The sequence below is a fragment of the Aspergillus multicolor genome (genome assembly GCF_047715735.1).
Source record: "Aspergillus multicolor strain CBS 133.54 unplaced genomic scaffold BDW74scaffold_14, whole genome shotgun sequence".
Classification (NCBI taxonomy): Eukaryota; Fungi; Ascomycota; class Eurotiomycetes; order Eurotiales; family Aspergillaceae; genus Aspergillus; species Aspergillus multicolor.
In genome coordinates this window covers 434,515-457,388 of record NW_027395965.1, presented here as the reverse complement: position 1 = coordinate 457,388, position 22,874 = coordinate 434,515, and the positions used below count along the sequence as shown (strand labels likewise).

Sequence of the window (22,874 nt, the reverse complement as noted above, 5' to 3'; positions counted from 1 at the left end):
CCAGATGGCTGGGACTGGCTTAGTGTGTAAGTCGTGGACACGGGGCGGTTTCGCAGCATGACTCGAGGGATGTCTGAAAATACATGGAAGGTGCGTAACCGGACCAATGAACTTTTCCGTCGTTTCGTGTCCGGCCATGAACAACATGCCCAGATTTGAATGGTATATCTGGGTGTCTGTTGGCCTCCCTTATCTGTGGTATGGCACGACGGTAGGTACCTAGTACTTAAGGTCCTTGAGACTCTTTCGTTTATGTTTCCGTCGTGTCGGAATAGACGACACATCCTGCTATTAGAAGAAAAATAGTCTCCTCCCCCTCCCTTCCTTCGGGAAATGCGATGTTTACGCGTCGTTTGCCTTGTATAATGTGGAGGATTATTGCGGACCATATCCACCATACAGAGTAGATGTAAGGATGGATAGTGTCGTCGGCCGGAGACACCTCCCGTGAAGCTTCGGAACGCAGTTCCAGCATCTCGGGAATAATTGGCCCGTCATGAATCTTCAGCTTATCCAAGTTTTGTCATCACCGGTAGTTTTGTTCTCTCAACTTCGCCTTCAATAAGGGAGTCCACTTGCCAAAGACAGAGAGCATGCGCCAGTTATTGTGGACCCAAGAGCCATGCAGTCCTAGACCGACCATCTCTAGCCGCTCACGAGGAAGACCTCGAGCAACGCCGGCCGAGAACTCCGGAAATGCCGACATCTGCAGCCAGTTCGAGGCCAGCAGGGTCTCAGCCGGCCGCAACCTGGCCTCATATCTCAAGAACATCAGGCAGGTTCTCAAACAGGCCGTTGGCAGCGCCTTAGTGTCGAGCAATAGTAAGCACTTCTTTCCCACCCTGACATCGCGGTATTTGACCGAAGATACTGACCCTACCTCAAAGCAAATATATTGAGACGCAACCCACCGGCCCCGAGTGAGACCTACACCGCGGTCATATGCGCCATGATCAGCAAGGAACAATTCAAGGAAGACCTCGTGGCCACGAGATCGAAACTGCAGGCGCTGGAGGATCAGGGGGCTGCGAGGGCGAAGTCTTACTTAGTTCTGCCATCTTGCAGCATTATCATATCATGCTGTGCAACTCCAATCATTCACAGGGCAAAACTGACTCCATACATCCAGTACACTCAGCCCCGAACTCAGCACAATATACCTCACAGTAACCGCCGGCTTTCTGCTCTGGATATCGCCTGAGACTGTGACACTCGCAGCGCTGAAGAGCTTTGGCCTATACATCGGAGCATCGAGCTTCTGGCTCTGCGGTCTGGAATTCGGCGAGCGGTTGGCGATTTCTCGGTGCAGGCGGACGGTGCAGCGGCCGTTGGATGCGGCGGAGGGTGGGACGCTCCAGGGGCAGAAGGCCGATGTGCTGCATGGAAAGGAGTTTCGGTTTTTGGGGGCAGTGGAGAGGTGGTTGGCGCATGGGTGTGCGGTTTTTGAGCCTGTGGGATGGGTTTCGGATTGGGTTGCGGATGCTTTCTTTGTGAGGGTGCCGGGGTTGTTTCGAGGTAGGGCGGCCTAATCTACCCATCTAGAGCTGCTCTCGATGTCTGATTAATATCGTGCCCCGAGAATGAGACTTGCACGGAGTAAACTCGCTGGGCCATAGCCAGTCGGAAGCTCCCAGTCCATTCACCTTGTAGCTATGTTGTTGTTAGTACATCGTTCATCAACCTATAATTTCCTTTAATCCGGGGAACTTGGGGCTCTCCAACTCCTGCATTTCAAGCTCTCCACCTTCTCCAACCGACTACGATAATCGTGCCCCATATAAACCAATGTTTTATACAACTAGCATACTTAGGTACTATCTAGGTACAGTGAACACGATCAAGGCCTGCTTTACTGTTGACGAGACGCATTGGTTAGGAACCAGTAGTTTGGCAGGTGCGTTATGTAAGTTCTGTGAGTTAGGGCCTGAACGTTTTATCACCACGGGTATAAGTGTGAACGTGAAGTGTGAATTCATCCACTTGATAACCCTTGCTGGGCATACTACAATCAGGTAAGACCTCAGATCACATTGAGTCTCTCCAAGCTTCTGGCAAGAGTTAACCTCTCCCTCACCCTGTCTTCCGTAAGCAAGTACGCCTCGGGCAGATCTTCTCTCCTCTCATTCCCCACCATCATTAACCCCAAGGTCTCGCCGACAAGCCAGGCAGCGGGCATTCCGTACCCATTATATGCGGCTGCTATCCACTCACCGTTCCCAGCACGCCCGCTAAGGTCCTCCGGGAGTCGACCGACGAGGGGCAGAGTATCAGCAGAGAACCCCATTATGCCGGACCACGACGTGATGACGTGATATTCGGTCTCCTGTTGACCAAAAAGGTTCGCAAGAGACTCCCGCAGGAACTGCACCGTAGTCTGCGAATGTGCAGCGTCCGTATCATCTGCGGAAAGTTGAGAATCAAGGGGCGACTTCTCGCCGCCGAAGAGGTATGTCCCGGTGCTGGGGCTCTGCATGCCGTAGATTAGACCGTCTGCGTACGTGCCTGTCTTTCCGTCCCGGGTTGGTTTGTAGTGGATTGCCCAGGAAGCCGAGGGCTTGGTTGAAGAATTGAATGGTGTACGGGCTTCTTGAACGGTCATCGTCCCCTTCAAAGGGTATAAGATGCCACGCAGGCGCGGGAGGAGGTGCCCTGTGTACCCGTTTGTACAGTGCGCGACTTGAGCGGCGCGGACAGTACCGCGGGAAGTGTGGAAGATATACGGATGCCCTGCGTCAGCATCGGGGTCGTAGGTTACCTGCATGACCGGCGTGTTGGTCTCGATTGTCAGACGGTCAGGGTATTCGACAAGCAGCGCATCAAAAAGATTCGTCACGACTCGATACGGCCAGACCGTGCCGGCTGGATGCACAATTGCCCCAATGGCGTGGTGGATTCCGTATTCCTGGTACTCACGTTAGCCAAGCCGATGACAATGAGGCCTGGGGTCTGTGGCCATACCTCCCTACACTCTCGTTCAGACAGCACCTTATACATGCCCATGAGATCAGGATGATCCGTCTCTAATTCCTTGAACCCAGCGCAGACGTTGGTAAATACATCACCGTCCTCCTTGTCGAATGGAAACGCCCTGATCTTAACAACCTCTTTGACCTCTGGATCCGGACCCTGGCCCTGGAACTGCGCCGCAACCTCTCTAACGGCTCCTAGGGTCTTAAGATGGAATCGCACGATCTTCCCAGCCATCTCCTTGCCAAACTTCTCTTTCAACACTAGATACCGCTCAGCGGCATTGATTGCCAACTGCCCGCCATTCCGACCGGTAGCGCCTGAGCACAGAGTACGGGCTTCGAAGATAGTAACCTTTGCCTTGGGGTCATTTTCCAGGATGGCTTTTGTGACGCTTGCTCCGGTGATGCCGGAGCCGATGATTGCAATGTTGGTGGTGTGTGGTAGCGAGGGGCTTCGGATGTTGGAGAGATGATGGGGCGGGGTTTGCCAGTACGAGGTTGTTGGAGAAGAGCGGGGAAGGCCCGGGTCGCGGGTGATGAGGGAGGCAATTTCGAGCTTGGAGGCGGACATTGTGGGCTTGGTCATAATGGACTTCCAGTGAGGTAGGTTTAATGGGTCGGGTGATGAAGGGAAGATGTATCTGGGCAAGGGGTATGTATGGCTGATGCTTATCAGGGGAATGATGTGGCTGTTCTGGATCCACGGAGGGGTAGCAGACGAAAGGTACCATAGTACCTAATGGTATCACCGGCATATGGCACTTGCATTATCGCAAGCTTAGCAGCCGCATGGTGCCTACGCAGCTCATCTATAACGGCGATTCCCGGCTTTCCAGATACCCCAGATACCAAGGTTGCGGCGGAAGCTGGCGGCGATGTAGCCGACTTGGGATTCAAAGATTGGTTTTTTTTGTCTTCTGTTTGGTTGGAGTAGATAGCCCGAACAGATACTCGGAGCATAGCACTTCCAAAATTGCTATCAACCGGTATGTCTAGCGGATTTTTTACACGGTAACTTGTCCAGCCCCGTTCCCCCAGCTGCAAGCGAGCCCCTCATATTTAGATAAACCGGCACCCCCTCTCCGACCCCCTTCATTACAACTTATTTTCTGTTCCCAACGTGAAAAGCTCTCTTCTTACAAGTACATCCACCTTCTACGCAAGCCGCGATGGTTGAACCAATCGGCCTAGTGGGCACGCTGATCACCATCGCCCAAGTCTGCAGTAAGCTTGTTTTAGTGTGCTGCGACTACCGCGCTCGTGTTCGCGATGCACCCCGGGATATCTTAAGGATTCTGGACAAGGTAACCAGTGTTAGAAATATTACATAATAGCTAATTAAGATTACTAACACTGATAAGGGCGCTGCTCTGCCCTTGTTAAATATAATTAATACTGGCGACAGTCTTTATTAATTCTTAGCCTAGCTGCAGGACTTAAAGGCAAGTTTAAAGCTTGGTAAATCTTTTAGACTAAATGGTTACCTATTGTGGCCGCTTAAGCAAGGAGAAGTAAATAAAAGGGTCCAGGAGATTACGAACATTAAGAGCATATTACAGCTGGCCCTGGCGGCTAACAACGCGTGGGTTGTCTCCCAATATTCCATCTACTTTTATTAACACCTACTAGCCAGAACATGATTGAAATCCTCGAGCACACTCGAGCTTTGCGCAAAATGGAGAAAAGAATTTAGAAAGAGGTGTTAGACTTTGTGATTTGTAGTACAGGGTCAAGAAAAGGTAAGGGCGACCATCTTTACGAGGCCTTTGCTGATAATCACAGAGGATCTTATCAATAATTTTCTTAACAAGCAAGGCTGGCCAAGCCAGATAGACAAGCAATAGCAGGCATATTAAAAGTATGCCTTAGGGACTGGAGACTGGCTATTAAGCACGCCTTAATATTCATAGTAAAAGAGCAAGCCCGATGGGTTGCTATGGGTAAATAGGAATAGTATAAATATTAATAAGATAAGTATACTATGCTGGCTGTTCACCACCTCCTCCGTCTCCGGCTTCCAGGCCGGCGGCCGCTCCCCGACCCTCCTTTCAGCCCTGGCACAAGCAGCAACCCACCGCGCCAACACAAGCCTCTACATTGCAAGGATTAACAAAGAGGTAGCAGGTACCGCGGCCCTAGTATTTTTATTTACACTGCTTGGCCGCGTCGCAGAGCTGTATCTGGATAGCACGCTGCCTGTATATCAGGGAAAAGGCGTGCAGACAGTGTTACTATGGAGGAGGCTGGCTAAGGCAAGGGGAGAGGCCTGCGATGTGGCGGTTATTACGGCGAGGCCGGGGAGTGGGAGTGCGGAGAATGTGGTAAAGGTTGGGTTTGGGCTTGTTTATAGCAGGGTGACTTTTAGGAAAATGCTGTAGACAAGGTTAGGTAGGACCTGCCTACCGAGCAAAAAACTACGAGCGCCACCTGCAAGACTATTATAGTACCGTTCTTATTCTATGGTATGGTAGTAGGCGAGCACCTGCTACTACACCATCAAGCACGCAGGAAGTAAAAAGCCGAGGTATAAAGAATATAATAAGGTAGTTAGGATTTACATGTAATTACCCATTATGTGTGGCTTAAGTATGAAAGAGACCAGAGCACGCGATTTGGTCGCTCAAGAGCTTAATGTCCCCTGTTTGGAGGCGCTCTCCCTTTAACTATGCATAAAGCTAGTCCCTGCCAATGCAATATTGTTACAGAATCTCGACAGCTAAGATCTCGCTTCACAAAGTTGTTTAAGGCTATAATCCTCTTCTCAACCATGAGCATGCCTAGAAAAGGGACCGGCCGGAGACCCAGATAATACCAACCAGATAAAGGACCCATCTGAAGTCGCACTTTCCCTACCTAGCCTAATCACCCGTGCCAATGACTGACACGGTATTCAATTGAAAGGTTTTACATTTATTTATAGAACATGCGGTAGTCATTATTACTAAAAGTGAAGATTTTGATATAAGTAAATATTTTATAAAAGGTATTAACATAAGTTAAATAAGGCTAACCTTGGTAAGGATGTATTATTGAATAAGGGTAATCAAGGCAGGGTACATGCGCACCTTGTGCTCCTTAGATTTTAACATTTTTTATTAATATACTTTTTTACTTGTTAGCTTGGTATGGTACCAGCCCTAGTCAGCTCAAGAGTTACCTAGCTATAAGGGCGTTGCGCCAACATCAAAGGCTACCTAGGGTTTTTAAATATATATCGAGTGGCATGAATATGTACCCTAGTAACTTACGACAAGATAACCGTGAACCAGTTTATACCTACCATTAGTATTATGGTAGTGTTCTGTAGGCTAGACAGAAGTCTTAGAAATATAAAATAACCCCGGAATGGGTTATAAGGCCTCACAGCAACAATAATAATAACATCAACCACCAGTTGGGTATTAGAAACTGGCTCGGCGTGCCACGAGCTGAAAAATGCAAAACTACCTTGGTACTAACTGGACTCCCGAGGTCGCTTGCACCCCAAGCACCGATATAAGAAGCATTATCGGTCGAAACGGCTGCCCTCCAACTCCGACGTCCCCTCTCGCATGCGACTAGGGTCAGGACATTGCTCTATTACCTGTGACCCTGATAACGGCGGCGACAGTCCAGGTCCAGGTTCAGATCCAAACTCTTGCGCCGGTCCAACCCCACCCGCGGACTCATACCCGCCACCTGCACCTCTAATACTCGAAATGGCCGTGCTCTGCCGTAAGCTTGAGCTGTGATCCTGCAAATGCGAGCCAATACCCAGCCCACTATTTTCAAGCCCAGACCCGGACCACGGATGAACAGCACTAGGTTCCAGCTCAGCGCCAGGTGTTGGGCCAAGATCACCGCCGCCTCTACCCACACCCCCGGCGCCCGCATCGCTTCTCCCCCCTCCAGACCCAGACCCCCGCACGGACGTGGACAGCGCCCACTTCGCGGTCCTGACTGCGTTCATGCTCCCGCCGCCGGGCTCGGATGCCGAAATCCACCTCTTATACACCTGATTGCGGCCCAGAGTAAAGAGGAGCACGCAGAGGATGGCCACGAAGACGACGCATCCGATCGCTATACCGGCTATCGCGCCTGCGGAAAGGCTTGAGGAAGAGGAGTGGGAGGACGTTTCCGGACTTGCGGTTGAGGAGGTTGAGGAGGTTATATATGGGTTTGTGCTTGTGGCTGGATTCACGTTGGTGTTTTCGCCTTCCGCAGGCACCGATTGGCCTGGGACGAGCATGTATGGCGCGTCAAGGGCAGCGGCGTATTGGGACTCCCAGGTCATTGTCTCGTTCTGGTGTTTCAGGAGAGCAGGTTAGGAGAGAACTTGAGGTTTGAAGGATGATGTGATAGAGAAACGTTACCGATCCTTGTAGGTACCTTATGTAGGTAAGGTAAGGAAGACTGGGGCGGGTACCATACGTACAGGGTTGATAACGCCCACCATGCCATTCACCCTGCATGAATCTATCGCCGTACAGTAGAAGAAAATCGGCTATATGATTGAGAATCAAGTTTAGCACAGAGCGCATCCACTACCATATTTCAAGATACAGCAGCACATACTTCGTTTGTCTCAACCGTTATGTTCCACGTCGGCAGCCTCCCGACCACCTGCCCGTTCACCTCGTTAAACTCATTTTTAATCCCCGAGTAGAAGTAGTCTCCGCCCGCAGGCACACATGGCGCTTTCCAGTCTGCCTGGACGACAGAGTGGTTGCGGGGATAGAACTCAAAGACCACGAGGTCGCCTACGTCGGCTTCAAGGGTGTGCGGCCAGTAACCGTGCGGGTCCTCCTTAGGACCAACCTTGATAGTGTGAGTATCGACAGCGGGGGAGATCGTCGATGTTAACGAATCTGGGTTTGAAATAGTTGTTGGCTCTGGTGTTGATGTCTGGTTTGATGACATTTTGCCTCTGGTATGGGAACTCCGATGGAATCTGCAATTTGCCTGATGCCAACGGCTTGAGGAGGAAGGGGGTGGGGCTATCGGTATAAGACCTTCTGGATTCATATAACCTCAGTGAGATATTGCAGATGCCACTGGGATAAGGACAAATCAAAGGGAGTCCAAGCCAGCGACGGTGGATGACGTTCACACTGTGTAACAAACCCCCAAGTGCGCAAGACCCAGCAGGTTGAAACGTGCGCACGACTGGCCAGGGCCTAATCCAGCTGATGCTGTGGCGGCGTAGCCTCACCTCCTGCTGGTTATGGTAGGTTGGTATGGTATCCGGCCCAGGGTGCCCCCAGTTCATCAATTGTACGCCCCCCAGACTGCGACTCTGGTCTGACGTGGATGTGGGCATGACCTGCTCTCTTCCCCAGAAAGGACTGCCATGCACCCAACCTTGCTGCGCCGACCGACCTGATCAAGCCAGGCCAGGGACGATCTATCCTGGTCTGGCCTTTATCGTGGTCTTTGTGTTGAAAATTCAATTTTCGCCCGCTAGATCTCGGAGCTGCCTGCACCTGCAGTTAACATACCGACCTAAGACATGGTACATACTATAGTATAATTGGTCGCGATGCAGTAAGAGGCCGGGATTCCACATAAATTTTCCCGCCCAGGCCGAGCCTCGCTGTCATGTTAATACTCCTTGCCATTGATAGGTCGATGACAAACAGAGCGCCATGAGCAGACGCAATAGGGTGCCTTGGGAGGTTCTTGCTTCAAAGCTGTTGCCCTGAGAGCAAGACCACTAGCCTCAGGTACTATGGTAGGTATGGATGTACTTTCTTGCCAGTATTATCGACAGTACCCTGTAGCCCGAGCGACAATGTAGACAGGGTAAGGTAGACAGGGTAGTATGCATAGGGCCAAGCTAGCTGCAATCCAGGTAATGGGCACCAATGGGATCGGGGTCGTAATTCGAAGATTCCGTTAGTCCACAAGGCCTCTTATATTTTCTTACTTCACCCGGTGTGAAGAAGTCATGTTTGGATAGTACATCTGATAATATGGATACTCTGCAAATGCCTCTAACAGCCGCGGTGCACGCCAACTCTACATGAACGGCGCCCCCTCACCAGCCTCATCAACACCCAACGCAAGCTTCCCCACCGTCTTCCCCCCTCAATCAACCGATGCGCCTCCCTCAGCCCCGCAAGATCCAGCCTGAGTCGTCTCGTGAGGTTCGGCACGAGCTTCCCCTCCTCCACAAGACAGGCCAGAGCCTCAAAGACGCGGTGAAACCCGTCTAGATTCATGGCATGGTACGCAGACGAGCCGAGCCAGTCCCACGAGAATGTCAGCGACTTGGACATAAAGGCGCTGCCGTAGAAGTCGAACTTCGCCTGCACGATCGAACACACTTTGCCGAAGGGGGCGATGATGTTGCCGAGGGCCTCGATGTATTGTTCGGTGCGGGCGACGACGTACGCGTATCTGTAGGAATACCAGAGCAGAGTGGTTAGCTTTATATATATGGTAGGGTGGTATACTATGATAGGTCGCATATATAAGGAAGGAAGAAGAGAATGCAGAAGCTTGAGGACAGCAGAGCGTACGTACTTAATCAGGACATCCAGATCCAGGGCCTTGATCTGGGCCTCGAGGTCCTCCCTGTGGTTTACGACATGGGTGGCGCCCATGCGTCTGCACGACTCGATAGTCTCAGGCCGAGATGCGGTGGCGATCACGACGGGGAGCTGCAGGACGTTTCTTGCGATCTGGATCGCGGCGCTTCCGACGCCTCCGCCTCCGTTGATCTAGGCAGACAAAATGTGAGCCACATTATTATGGTATAGAATAGGGCTAGCATAGGCAGGCAAGAGACGACACCCAGGGACAAAGAACCTATAATCAAAACTTCCACATCCTCACCCTTCCTGATCTCCAACCTCTCCAGCAGCGACTGGTACGCCGTGCCGAACGTCAGCCCGATGCTCGCGGCCTCTGCGTGATCCAGCGCCGCCGGCTTCCTCGCGCACCCGCGCGAATTAACAAGCACGTACTCCGCCGCGCTGCCCTGGCGCGTCGTGGAGCACACGAAGAAGACCTCGTTGCCGGGCTTGAAGGAGGTAGCGTTGGGCCCGGTCTCGAGGACTGTCCCGGAGCCGTCGAAGCCGATGATATGGAAGGCGTGGGAGACGTGGTTGTAGTAGTCTTTTCTTCCAGCAGCATGATTAGCATGGGGTTGTTGGGACTTGGTGGGTGGGTGGTGCTTACCTGGGGCGTCGTCGTATGTCCCGTTGCGGACTTTTGTGTCGATGGGGTTCACGGTCATGGCTTTGACTCTGGACATATTCGTGTTGTATTAGGGATTGGCATCGTCTAGGTATACTGGATGGATACGACACTCACTGTACGAGGATATCGTGTCCTGTCGGGCTGCTTGGTCGCGGGACGTCGCGGGACTCCAGGTTGTCAATGGAGCCGTACTGGGCAACGCCGATTGCTTTTATTGTTGCCATCTTTAGGTAGGTGTGGTAGGACTAGGTACGGTATAATGTGGTAGTCGTAATGTTTCTCGCAACCGGATAGATGAGGAGTTTTCTGATCCTTTTATGTATATAAGGACAAACTAGGCTGGCCTGATTCTGGGCCGAGGCTTGAAGTGATTAGTGGGATGATATATGATATATGATTATTTGAGATGTTATCGCACGTCTGCATCTCTGGCATCACCTTGATGCCGAGGTATCATACGGAGTAAGGTATGGTAGATGGATCCTATGTATGTTGTACCACCATCCAGTTCGTATGAACAAATGATCTGTTTGATTATTGCTGACCGCTATTATGGTTTATTCTATTGTTCAGTAAAGGATACTATATTATCTATTATTAATGCCTTATTCATGGAACTAGTGGTATGTGCTTTGGGTTCAATACGTGGGTATAGCTCACCTGAGCGTTTTTTTGGCTCAGGTGAGTATTACCCTCTGCACGTGATGCTAAGCCAGGAGCCATAAACGCTCATGTAAGCATTAAAATATTAGCTAACCTTATATAAATGCTGTAATTAAACTTATCTTTTTAAATAATCTTATTATTAAAAAAGCCTATATTACTTACTACTTACCAACTGCTGTTAGATAAAGCCTGCCAATCCATCTTAAATCAGTGGGATTTAAGGATATTCTGTGCGCAAGAGTAGAAGGTACAAGTCTTAAGGTTAAAGAGCTTATATAAAAAACTAAATAAAAACTAGAAGGTAAGATAGCTTAGTTTTTAAAGATAGTAATTAATAATTAATATTATTTAATACTATAAAAATAGTCCTTTAAATATATAATTAAATTAAATTTTTATAAAGTACTTAATATAATTTTATTATATCCTGTTAAAGCACCCGCTTTATAGCCTTATATTAACTAATATAACCATAGTCCCCTTTTATCTTAGTATTATAGCATCTGCTATAATTAGATTAGAACATCCGTGACTCTGGTTCCTAACGTGACAGTCAGTCACACCGTATTTCCGTAACAAATCCATTAGTTGACATCAGCCCGCGCTGGCCGCGTTCCCTGACATTTATATTTATATTTATTAAGCTAGCGTAAAAGCTAGTTATTTCCTAGCATTTTTGAGTAATTTTCCTAGTAAAATTCTTAATTATAGTATCTATATAAAATAAGTTTTTATTAGCTTATTTATTAATAGAGTTCACAAGCACCCCTAATTACTAGACATTAAAATATAACCAATTTTTATATTATTTTTTAAACCCTGTATTGCTTTAAAATATTCAAATAACGCTAAGCGCTTTACGCCAAATTTCTAGCAATATTTATATATATATATATATTTATTTAAGACCTTAAGATATTTTATTATGTCTTCTACTAGAGTTAAATTAGGGGGGTTTAGGTAATTAAATTTTACAAGTAAATATTAGTGTAGATGTAGTTTGGGCGGCAGGTGGGTTTAGGTGTTAAATAAGTAAGCACTGTATCTGGACTTAAGTTTCAGATGCGCTGTCCATTAGTATGTGTCATTATCTGTCTTTGCCCGTTTTTCTAACGTGCTTCGTCGTTGAGTTCGAGGGATGGGCGGGGACCAGGACCACCCTCAGACCTGCTCGCGCGCAAGCGCCCAGGATCACGAACGGACAGGGGTCAGAGGACCGGCGCATCCATGGGTGTTTCGCTTCATGCAAGGAAGCGGATGACCGGCTGGTTCCTAAGCTGATTTGGAATGCTGACTGGAACGCGATGTCCGCTGTTGATAAGACTACTGTATCGCCAGGCCGGAGTGTTCCCAAGTCCCCTCATCACCTGCCCTCATCTGCGCTCGAACTACCCTCTGCACTTTTTCACTTCCACAAACTTTGGCGATTTGGTTTACTTTTAATGTCAAGGTAATGGCAGTGCCCGAAGCACCGCAAACTCCCTTCCGCGGTCAGCGTTGCGACCGGTCGCTCCAGGATTCCCTCTCTCCGCCGTCCACGCCTTCCGCGTCTCCTGTGGACGAGGCGCCATCTGTGTTCAGTCCGAATGAGTCCATCCTCACCGATCTAACCGACTATGGGTGGGATAGTTCTTCAAGAAAGGATCGTGACACCAGCGAGAGATTGATGTCTCTATCAAGTTCTCAGATAATGGTGGAAGGCACAGCGTCCTTGGCTATTGGTGATACGTCTCCGAGCATCATTGTCGGTGATGTCACTGAAGAATGCGACAATGGTGTAAGCCGGGCCAATACCGCAAGCATTACCCTCGACAATGAGTATATCGGCAACGAACAGCCACTCGCCACAGTTGCAAAGGGACCACCTATCCTTAGCTCGCAAATCGTAGCGGCGGAGATAACGGGGAGGAGGATTCGTGTCACGACGTCAAATATTATAGTTAGCGAACCCGTTGATAAGGGAGGCAATATTGATCTTCAGTATGTTGCCGGCCCCTCTACTACGAAGGACGACTACAACTTCAACGACAGGGCAGCTCTGGCAGAAAATGAGGAACAATCGGCATTCCCTAAGTTCCAACAAGTATTGGAAGACACAGCAAGGACAACAATCCGCGAAACTACTCCAGTATTCATCGTTCGCGAGCCCGTTGAGGGAGGGGAAATCGTGCATGAACCAGCGCATACGACCTCCCACAGTGCCTCCAATGAGGACGGCACCACTGAGGAGCCTGCCATTAGCACAGACAAAGATGAGTCTTCATCACTGCCTCTATTTATTGGCTCCCAGTTTAGCACCGCCGGTGTCTCCAATCGACGATGCTCTTTCAATGCCGTACCCAAAATCAACTTTCTACACGGCGGTCAGACATTCAGGGGGAAAACTCGTGCTAAAAGCACGGGCACAGCCTGGTCCGCGACGACAGTATCAATTGACGCTTTCCATGCATCAATTCCTCAATCCGCAGTGCCGTTGACCGGGGAAGATAATGAGGAAAATGCTTCCAGCGCAACGGTCAGCGGGCCAGAGCCGCCTCGAATTGGTAAAGAAGATCCAAGACTTATAAAGAAGTTGAAGAAACTTATACCACCTCATGTAAAGGACAGGCTTGTCGAGGACGGGCTGCGATGCGTTGCTGATATCCAGCGAGGCGGTCGGTGCAGTAAAAAGGCCAAAAATGTCGATGTTGGATTTGCTCTCCGTCAGCTCAACGTTGCAGCGTCTGAGGTATCGTCGCTGTACGAAACGGCTCAGACCCTGTTCTCGTTACTCCTTTGCGGGATACACCAAAAGGAGGCGGCGAGATCACTCACGACATTGAGACCGAATGACCTATCAGATGACTCCAGTGACCGTGTCGTAACTCTTGAACACTGGCTGGCGGCAGCAAGGGAAGCCTCTAACCCCAGCGAAGCACCAACGCCAGATGCCACCCCCTCCGTCGCGGCAGTAATACCACCATTGGAAACGCGGTTCAAAACTGCGCTCCCAAACTTCATCCAGTACCATCCTCCAGACAAACCACGCCCCCCTGTATCGGAGGAATTAGAAAGAATCATCGTGTCACCACTCACCGCTAAAGATGTCAATACCGCTGGCCACATCTACATCTACCAGTGCCAGGGCAAGTTTGGGTACTGCAAAATCGGCTATTCAACGGACCACGCGGCACGGCTTCAGAGCTGGGAGAAGCAATGTGGGCGAGAATTAACTAGCTACTTTCCACGATCTGATGATGATCTACTTCCTGTCCCGCATGTTACACGCGTTGAGCGGTTAATACACGCCGAGCTGGCGGAGTATCGGAGAAAAGAGCTTGGTTGTCCAGGAACCCGTTGTGGTAGGACACATAAGGAGTGGTTTGAAGTAAACGAGTTGCTTGCGCTGCTAGTAGTGCGGAAGTGGCTAGCTTGGATGCAGAAACTGCCCTATAGGCGGATACCAGGGGGCTCAACGTGGGTTCTCGACGTGTATCGTGTTGGGGATATCCGGGAAGTCTGTACGCTGTCCACGACGTAGTCTTTACTAGCGCAACCCGCCCCTAATCTCGCCATTCCGAGAGGACTGGAGGGAAGAAAGCGCACCAGGTTCTTGGGTTAGGAGCGCCTTGAGGTATGAGATGGGAAATATATATCGCGTGACCCTCCCAGAACTTAGCATTTCCCTATAGTATATTATCACGATGAACTTTATCCAATTTGCTCAATGATCCACCATCACGACTGCCCTAACGTGCCAGACACCGATTTCTTAGACAACGTCTTGATGGTTCCTGTTAACGGGCGGGAAACAGCGCGCAGGGATTCGGCGGGGTTTTCCCGGCGGAGCCCGCTGTGGGCCGAACGGGATCGTACAGTTCCCCAGACATCATACTAAGACTTGAATTTGCCCTTTATAGAACCTGTCACAATGCACGCTGAGCACCCCCCAGAAGACAACGCCGCTGCTGAAGCGCAGAGCAAATTCATCGCGTCCCAGACAATAGCTCTCGAGAATCACGAACTAGGGCATCAAGCTGCGCGGTATCACTCCTGTTCTAATCAAAGAGTGGGTGGATAGTTACTTTATTAATATTTTCTTTGTTTGATTTACGTTTAGTACTCACTTATTGCTGTATATTCTGACTAAGAGTAGAATCATTACCAGCGTGGTGGGAAGGTTGGTGATGGGTATAAGTCTGCGCGATAAATTGCTGGTTATATTGTTCTTTAACATGCTGCGTACGGTCTTACTTGCGTATTTTAGTATGTTTGGATCCTGGACAGGGCTATAGTAGATACTTCATGCCTTGTTTATATTTAGGTAAGTGTCTTCCTATGTAGATTTTTTGAAGCGGATACTAACAGTGATTAGGTACTAGCTGGTGTCTATTATCATCCCCTTAATCTGTGTACTATTGCGGGATTTGGTGTTGTTTTATCTGTGCTGGCTGGTTCTACCCTCGCTGCCATGTCTAATGGCAGCATTAAGAACACAGCCAGTATCATGGTAATTGGCATCTATGGTATGGTTATATTATTAAGCGGGTATAAGTTTCCTTACTAGTACAAGCGCTACTGCTGGCTATTTATATTTGTTGTATTCATTATTGCTACAATAGAGGGAGTAAGTCTTCTTAACAGGCACCCATAAAGCCACTAGGTACTACTATAGTCCTCTCTTTTAGCGGCGTCACTGCTAGGTTCATTATACCTTAGGCTGTACAAACCTCATTCTTCCTGGAATATAAGCAATAAAGACGCTGGGCTAACAAGAGTAGGGTATGGCCGCTGCAGTATCTACCTACACACCCATGGTATTTATAATCCGAATCTGAACCTATATATAACTGGGCCTCTTCCTCCTAACCGTCCCCATCATGCTGCCGCGCCCTATAATTAGCGCCGTGACGCCCTCAATCCTATCATGGTTGGAGCGCTACGTAACCTGTAATATTAGCGACGTTCTGAATGCTATGCAAGAAACCAGATAGCGGCTTTGGTAAATTATCTTAGTCCCCCTATTCTTCTTGCTACTAGGAAGCCTCGCTGTGTTAATATACTCTATCTTACTAAACTTCTAACTCCTCCTATTCTTCGTGCGCGTCCCGCGCTTCGCCTGGTTAGTTATCTACACTATAATCCCAAGCCTTGTCTCCGTGGGTTAGTAAAATAATTCTTCACATATCTAGAGAATCTTTTATTCATTATTACGTATTAGTCTGCCGCGTGTATGTCTATTATTCTTGTTGGACACTTCCTCTTCTATTCGGGCGAGTGCGTGTCCTATTAGCATGAGCACTGGAGTCAGGTTAGGAAACTGCCAAGTAGGGTCATATTACTACGGTCATATTAGTTGGCGGTTGGCACTCTCGTTTGGGCTTATTGTGCCATGTATGGGGCAGAAATAATCCGAACGAGATCGGATGAGGCCATCATTCAATTGATGTCACAGTCACAAAGAGATTTCGGAGCTGATAGTAGCAGGACGCGTGGTGGTGGGTTAGATATAACTTTATCCATTCCAACTGACTCGGCGCTGGGCCGAGTCACTGGGGCCCAGGAGCCAGTTCCCCCACATGCCGTTATCAATCGGGCTGTCATATACAACGGGTAGAAATTCCAGAGTCAATGGATGCAAAGTGATTACTCCGCTTTTGATTTCAAACCCGACGTCATCATGGCCAATTGTGGACAAAGCTTGGATGCGGAGATCTTCTCCATCGCGGATCTCCGTGCAAAGGCGTCGGCGAAGCTCCCAAGGGCACACCGAGGTAACAAGTCCAAGAACCTTGAAAGGACTTTAAACAATCTGGTCATGTTCCTAATGAGAGATTGCAGAGTTCTTCAACGAAGGCGCAATGGATTTGATCAGGTACCCCTTTGCCTCTTCATACCTACCCTACCCGCCCGCGACATACTTAGGTAGCTAGGGTATTAACAAAAATAGCCCTAACAACGCCCTTACAGCGTCCAAGACAACGAAGCCGCCTACAGCCGGTACAAAGTACGTCCCCGGATTCTGCGCGATGTATCTAACTTGAGGACCATAACATGCAGAGGACAACCTCGACTGGGCCACCGCAATATCCTGGATCCGAAGCGTTACGTCGCTGGACATCTGGCTAAAGGGAGGTACGCACCAAGAACCTTTCCTCCATTCCCCCAAAACATACCACAACCCACTAATTATATTAACTGGACACAGTCTACGCCCCCGAAGCCGTAACTCTCGCAATCCAGCACGGCATCAACGGCATCCTAATCTCCAACCACGGCGAGCGGCAGCTCGACGGCGTCCCCGCAACCCTCGACGCCCTCCGCGAATGCGCGCCCATCGCCAAGGGCAAGATCACCATCGCTGTGATGGGGGCATCCGTCGCGGCACCGATATCTTCAAGGCGCTGGCCCTGGGGGCTGACTTTCGCTTTGCGGGGAGGGTGCCAATCTGGGGACTAGCTGTGAGCTTTCAACTACTAGACTTTGGATAGGGGGAGACGCTTTTGGGATGGTTGTGCTGACCATGGAGGTCTAGTATAATGGGGCTAAGGGGGTTTGAGCTTGTGGTGAGGTTGTTGCAGGAGGAGTTTCGGTTTGCGATGGCGTTGGCTAGCTAGGTTACTTACTTTGCCCTTACGAGAGTGATTATGGACAGGTCTTGCTGATTGGGTTTCACAGATGCAAGATGGTGAAAGAAATCAATAAGAATTATCTTGCGGTTTTAGAAAGTAAGGGTGTACTGTCGAAGCTCAAGGCATGCCAGGTACTTATATCTGAGCCCCTGAGGTGCCCATGGTGTTGGAAATGACGCGGCGGAATGGATTCAATATACCTAAATTGCTATCAAGTTCTTAGGTGTGATCATGCAAGCGAGCGACATGGTTTCTTGATACAATTGTAGGACTTCAAAAACCTGTTGACGTGTTATAATACTAAGGTCTACTCAAACAAACTTCGTGTAGTAGCTGGGTGTACATCATCTGACGGATTCTGATCACATGGTTTGGAATTGAGCAAGGATCCCAAGAATTGGATAGTAGAAGCGTCTATCTTGCATTGACATTGATTTAGTACACCCATACCATAGACCGCTTCCTCCTTCGAAGTACAACACCGGTATTCGCCATACGTACTGGACTTGAGCACCTGCTATGCCCCAATCCCTCGTATCCTATCATAACCCAGTTGTGAGGCGTCTAGCAGACCTTAGCCCCGCTAGAAATCTGGCTTCCTATCCAGCTAGTCAGAATCAGTCCGTCAAACACCTTATTAGATATGAGACTCACCACCAGCTTCATAAAGGCGTCCGTCACTGCGGATGTAAACGTCTGACACGCAAGCATTAGCTTAGCCACCCATAGGGGAAAATAAATGCACTTACCACCATAGTTCGCAGGCCAGCCATACGTAACAGAGTTCGCCTTACCCGGGCAAACCGCCGCATCAACCCAGAAGAACGCCCAGCCGCCGCCGATGTTGACGGAGGCGCCGTTGGCGAGATACACCTCGGTGCCGGTGGAGTCCTGCACCCAGCCGTTGTGGCCGAAGTCGTTGTGGAAGTTTGTGGCGGAGACGGAGGCCACGGCTGAGAGGAGGAGGGCGGTGAGCTTGGTGAAGTGCATTTTGATGAGTCTAATTTGGCAGTGTTGGGATTGTTGGGCTGGGCTGGATTGAGGATTGAGGTATTGTTGTGGTGAGAGATGAAGAATGGATCGAGGGATGGGGATGAGGGGGCTTTTATACCTTTTCCTCACGCTATTTCATCTGGATGGTTGCCCTGTCACCGTGTCCTAGCTGGCGCCTAGATGCAACCCTGCTTGACGCTATTCCCTGGGAATCCCTCAGCTCGAGTCTGTGCGGCGACGAGGCTATACCATGCATACTCTGTCCCATGGATTCCCCCCCACAACACCATCCAGCTGACCCTTTGCGATTATTGATCGAGGCATCAGCGGCTGAATGGGGCACGTGGTAGTCGTTCTTGCAGCGCTAACTTCCCAATCTGCAAGGGTAGATGCAACAATATCCAAAGCGAGTATGACAAACTGCGCGAACTCATCCAATTTAGGGCTAGAAGGTTCGACTATGGCCCGTCCGCCCTTCACGTATACCTAGTAGGCCCACTCCGTGGAGGAGCAATAGTTTGCTAGGGAAATCAAGCGCCGATCCATAGGCGGCTTAGGGTTGGTAGAATGTGTATGGTTGCATGACGCCCGATCAAATTCAGTGCCTCGGTCTCACGGATCAAACCACTCCTCGCAAGTCCAATTGGCCAGTAACCCTACCACTCCCCGCATAATAGCCTAATGATAGATATATCGAGATTGAAGGGCGTGCAGCGTCATGCTGAGGTGAGCTTGCACGTAGCTAAGCATGCAGGGCGAGGGCTGGGCAAACGCCACCAATTCCCTCCTGGGGCTTAGTGGCGGGTCTCTCCGAATAGCTTCATTTAGGGCTAGCCTGTCACACCAAGCAGTGATCACTAATTTTAACTTAAGGAGTAACCTCTCCAACTACGATCTGCAACACCTAATTGGTGTATAATACGTACTGCCTGATGGACGTTGCGGCTTAAATGCAAGGAATTCTAGAATAAAGACACATTGACCATCCATGTGCATTTCACGGCCACCTCATGACTAGGGTAGCCTTGAGTCGCATCGCACGCCATCGTGAACCCTTGACTCCAACCTCAGAAACCAGCTGGGTTCAACGCGCTAAAAGCTGGCATTAACGCACTAGTCTGCCTTAGGCAAAAAGGCAGGTGGAATATAGCCTGTGTCCTAGATTTTATATTAACTTTATATTTATATTTTTCTTACCACTTTATTACTTTTAATACCTTTACTATTAATAAACTTATATATATTATTTAAAGGTTAAAAGCAAGTATATAAAGTAATAAAATAATTCTTAATATAATAATAAGTACTTGTAAAGTACTTGTAAAGTACTTAAGAAGTATTTATTAAGTAATTAAATAAAAATTTTAATAGGTATATAAAGGGTTAGGATAAATTATAAATATATTAAAAATACAGGAATAATATATATTTTAATTATTATAATTTTTAGTTAATAAACCACTTTATAAATACTTAAAAACTAATTAATAACTAAAATTACTCTTAATTTTTTAACTTTAACTTATATAATTCTTACTTTTTTTTTTATTTTAATTTATTTTATAAGTAATTTAGCCTTTAAGTTTTAAATTTTTAACTTATTTTTTAACTTTTACAGCTTAGAATTTTAAGATTAGTTATATAAATTTATAATAGTAATTTTTTAAAAACTAATCTAGAAGGTGCTAGTAAAGTAAATAATAAGTATTTAATAAATAGTTTTTAAGTACTTAAAAAATATTATATCTTAATCTTACCCGGGAGCTTTCTTACTAGCTTTAACTACCTTTTTAATTATTTTTTTAACTTAAAGTTCTTTGTAATAGCCTTTTATTACTAGAAGATAAAAAGAATAATTAGTTATTATTCTTAATATTTAATTTAAAAAAGTTAGATTTTTTTTATTAAGCTAGCTTTATAAAAGGCCTTAGTATAGGTATATATAAAGTGCTTGGAAAATACTTATTAAATATTTTATAAGTATAAATTAAATATACTAAAGTAAGCTATATAATTAAAATATCCTGCTTTAAGAATTTAAGTTGCATGCTAGTATTATATATTATAAAAGTTATATACTTAATTTTACTAAATATTTTATATATCTAGCTTCCATAACCTATATATATATAATAAGCAGTTAGCAAGCAGTTTACAAGTACTATAAAAATAGTTAATACTTACTTTAAAATAGCTTATAAAAGTGTTAAGTGCTTTTTATAATAATTAAACTTATTATATATTTACTTAACTATATTTATACTCTTCCAAACTAGATTAAAAATATAATAGGGAATAAGAAAGTAGTACTTGTTAAAACTAGCTATAATAATTATATTTTTCTTATATTAAGCCTAGTTTTACACGGCCAGGTTTTTATAATCTTTTAAGGTAGCTAATTAATAAGTACTTATAAAGTGTTTTTTAATTAGTTAAAAAGTACTTATAAATTAAATAATTATATTATTTTTAATAATTCTTCTTAAATTTATAATTTAAAAGTGCTGCCATTCATGCCCTAAGATAATAATTTAAATAGTTTTTATAAATAATTCTATAAATATTTTAAAAAAAGTGCACCTAATATAAAATAAGAATATTCTTTAAGAGCCAGAGTTATAAATAATATTTTAGGTTAATTTTTATTAAAAACTAAGATAGTTTTAAACTAAGTAGTTAGTTACTATTTATTAACTAGTTAGAAAGTAATTAAGGCATACCTTTAATTTATTTAGTATTTATATTTATTACAAGAGTATAAAGTCTAGTATTATAAATAGTATAAAAGGTAAGCCTTTTACTAGTTAACTTGTTAACTATATTATAAACCTTCTTAAAAATAATATAGTAGCCTTCCGTGATATTCTTAGTTATAAAAACCCGGCAAAGGGTAATAACTAATTTAAGTAATTAATAACTAGTTAATAAGTACTTAAAAAGCAGTTCTTTATAATATACTTTTTTTTTAATTATTTAAATATATAATAAATACTAACTCCTTTAGCTTTTTAAATTAAACATGTTTATATAATATATTAATCTTAACTAAAGGTAAAATATAAAGGAGTTTAGCTTGGTCTTTAAGAAAATAAATAATAAAAATTTATTTATTATTTTAATAAATCTCCTAAATATACTCTTAAGCAGTATTTAATTAGTCCCTAAGTAGTTATTAGCTAGTTATAAAGTACTTACCTAAAGTTTTATATTCTTGCCTAATTTAAAAATAATATTATTAATATCCTAACCTGCTGGGTAGTATAAAAGGCGCTGTTTCCTAATAATAGCCCTAATTAGGTCCAGGTTTAAGAAACTATTATAAATCTACTAAATTATATAATAATTATATTTAGCATAAAATAACTACAGCACGGGACTTTTTAGGAAAAAACCTATATAATAATTTTATAGCCTTAATAATTAATTAAAAACTACTTTAAAAGTACTTATTAAGTGTTAAGCTTGGGCTTTAAGCCTAATTAATTAATTACAAAATTTTATTTATAATTCTGGCTGGGGGTTTTTAAGGAGGTAAAGGAGCATGTGTATAAATATTATAAGAAGTAAAAATAAAATAGGGATTATAATTAAGATTTATAAAAATTAACTAGTAAAAAGTAACCTTATATTTAGCATGTACTAATTTTCCAGGTCCTTGGGGGTGATTATATATTAATTAAGCACTTAGCAAGCAGTTAATAAATAGTTAAGTAGTATTTCCTAAATACTTATTATAAAAAAGTGACTTTAATTTAACTAACTTAATTACACCACATTCCTTTATATTAATAATAATCTTACTTTTAAAAAGGCGTTTAAGAAACTAAACATGAACTAAGCCATTTTTAAGAACTTAATAGGTATAATAACTAGCAGGATTAAATAATATATTTATATATTTAATATAAAAGTTAAAGCCACCTAATAAATTTTATATTAATTAAAAAGCACTTAATAAGTAATATATAAGTAGTTAGGTTACCAGAATAAAAGCCTAAGATAGTTATGGCTAGTAGGAATTTTAAAACTTATAATAAGATTATTAATTATTAAAAAGATTCTTTACTATACAGTAAAATTTATTAAAAATTAGTAATATAATAATTATTAAGTGCTTGTTAAGTGCTTATACTTATATATAGTATTTTTAGTTATATCTCTCTTAATCTTACTAATCTTGTGTTAAATGCCTTGCAAAGTAACCTATAAATTATTTATAATATAAATATAGTGTATATTCTTAAGCTATATACTTGCATGTTTATAAATCCTTACCCCAGAATATTAATAAAATAAGCTAAAGTAAGATATTTTAAAAAATAAGAACTAGCTGCAAGGCCTATTATAATAATTTTATTAAATATAATATTAAATTTACTAAGTAGTTAGTAATTACTTACTAAGTATTAAATAAGTACTTATATTATTAACTATATTTTTAACTATTTCCCTT

At 45.2% G+C, this 22,874-nt stretch overlaps 7 protein-coding genes across 7 annotated transcripts; 3 read left to right on the top strand and 4 right to left on the bottom strand.

The window, feature by feature from the left end:
* Nucleotides 1-949: 949 nt before the first annotated feature.
* On the top strand, nt 950-1,529 carry BDW74DRAFT_178744 (uncharacterized protein; the record flags this gene model as incomplete). Its single annotated transcript, XM_073729270.1, has 2 exons — nt 950-1,038; nt 1,130-1,529. 2 exons carry the CDS (start codon nt 950-952, stop codon nt 1,527-1,529), a joined length of 489 nt encoding a protein of 162 aa, XP_073583377.1.
* A 491-nt stretch (nt 1,530-2,020) lies between these two features.
* BDW74DRAFT_178743 (NAD(P)/FAD-dependent oxidoreductase) lies at nt 2,021-3,540 on the bottom strand (the record flags this gene model as incomplete). The annotated part of the gene is made up of 2 exons (XM_073729269.1): nt 2,021-2,902; nt 2,959-3,540. The coding sequence occupies 2 exons, from the start codon at nt 3,538-3,540 to the stop codon at nt 2,021-2,023; spliced, it is 1,464 nt and encodes a 487-aa protein (XP_073583376.1).
* Nucleotides 3,541-6,474: 2,934 nt separating this feature from the next.
* Nucleotides 6,475-7,868, bottom strand: BDW74DRAFT_178742 (cupredoxin domain-containing protein; the record flags this gene model as incomplete). Its single annotated transcript, XM_073729268.1, has 2 exons — nt 6,475-7,251; nt 7,524-7,868. 2 exons carry the CDS (start codon nt 7,866-7,868, stop codon nt 6,475-6,477), a joined length of 1,122 nt encoding a protein of 373 aa, XP_073583375.1.
* Nucleotides 7,869-8,893: 1,025 nt separating this feature from the next.
* Nucleotides 8,894-10,375, bottom strand: BDW74DRAFT_168257 (zinc-binding alcohol dehydrogenase family protein; the record flags this gene model as incomplete). Its single annotated transcript, XM_073726799.1, has 6 exons — nt 8,894-8,912; nt 9,024-9,347; nt 9,474-9,670; nt 9,772-10,067; nt 10,131-10,198; nt 10,266-10,375. 6 exons carry the CDS (start codon nt 10,373-10,375, stop codon nt 8,894-8,896), a joined length of 1,014 nt encoding a protein of 337 aa, XP_073583374.1.
* Nucleotides 10,376-12,270: 1,895 nt separating this feature from the next.
* Nucleotides 12,271-14,337, top strand: BDW74DRAFT_178740 (GIY-YIG nuclease family protein; the record flags this gene model as incomplete). The annotated part of the gene is made up of 1 exon (XM_073729267.1): nt 12,271-14,337. The coding sequence occupies one exon, from the start codon at nt 12,271-12,273 to the stop codon at nt 14,335-14,337; it is 2,067 nt and encodes a 688-aa protein (XP_073583373.1).
* A 2,139-nt stretch (nt 14,338-16,476) lies between these two features.
* Nucleotides 16,477-17,255, top strand: BDW74DRAFT_178739 (FMN-dependent dehydrogenase-domain-containing protein; the record flags this gene model as incomplete). The annotated part of the gene is made up of 5 exons (XM_073729266.1): nt 16,477-16,570; nt 16,638-16,671; nt 16,747-16,796; nt 16,857-16,931; nt 17,005-17,255. The coding sequence occupies 5 exons, from the start codon at nt 16,477-16,479 to the stop codon at nt 17,253-17,255; spliced, it is 504 nt and encodes a 167-aa protein (XP_073583372.1).
* A 737-nt stretch (nt 17,256-17,992) lies between these two features.
* On the bottom strand, nt 17,993-18,418 carry BDW74DRAFT_178738 (uncharacterized protein; the record flags this gene model as incomplete). Its single annotated transcript, XM_073729265.1, has 3 exons — nt 17,993-18,027; nt 18,083-18,124; nt 18,178-18,418. 3 exons carry the CDS (start codon nt 18,416-18,418, stop codon nt 17,993-17,995), a joined length of 318 nt encoding a protein of 105 aa, XP_073583371.1.
* Between the last annotated feature and the right edge of the window lie 4,456 nt (nt 18,419-22,874).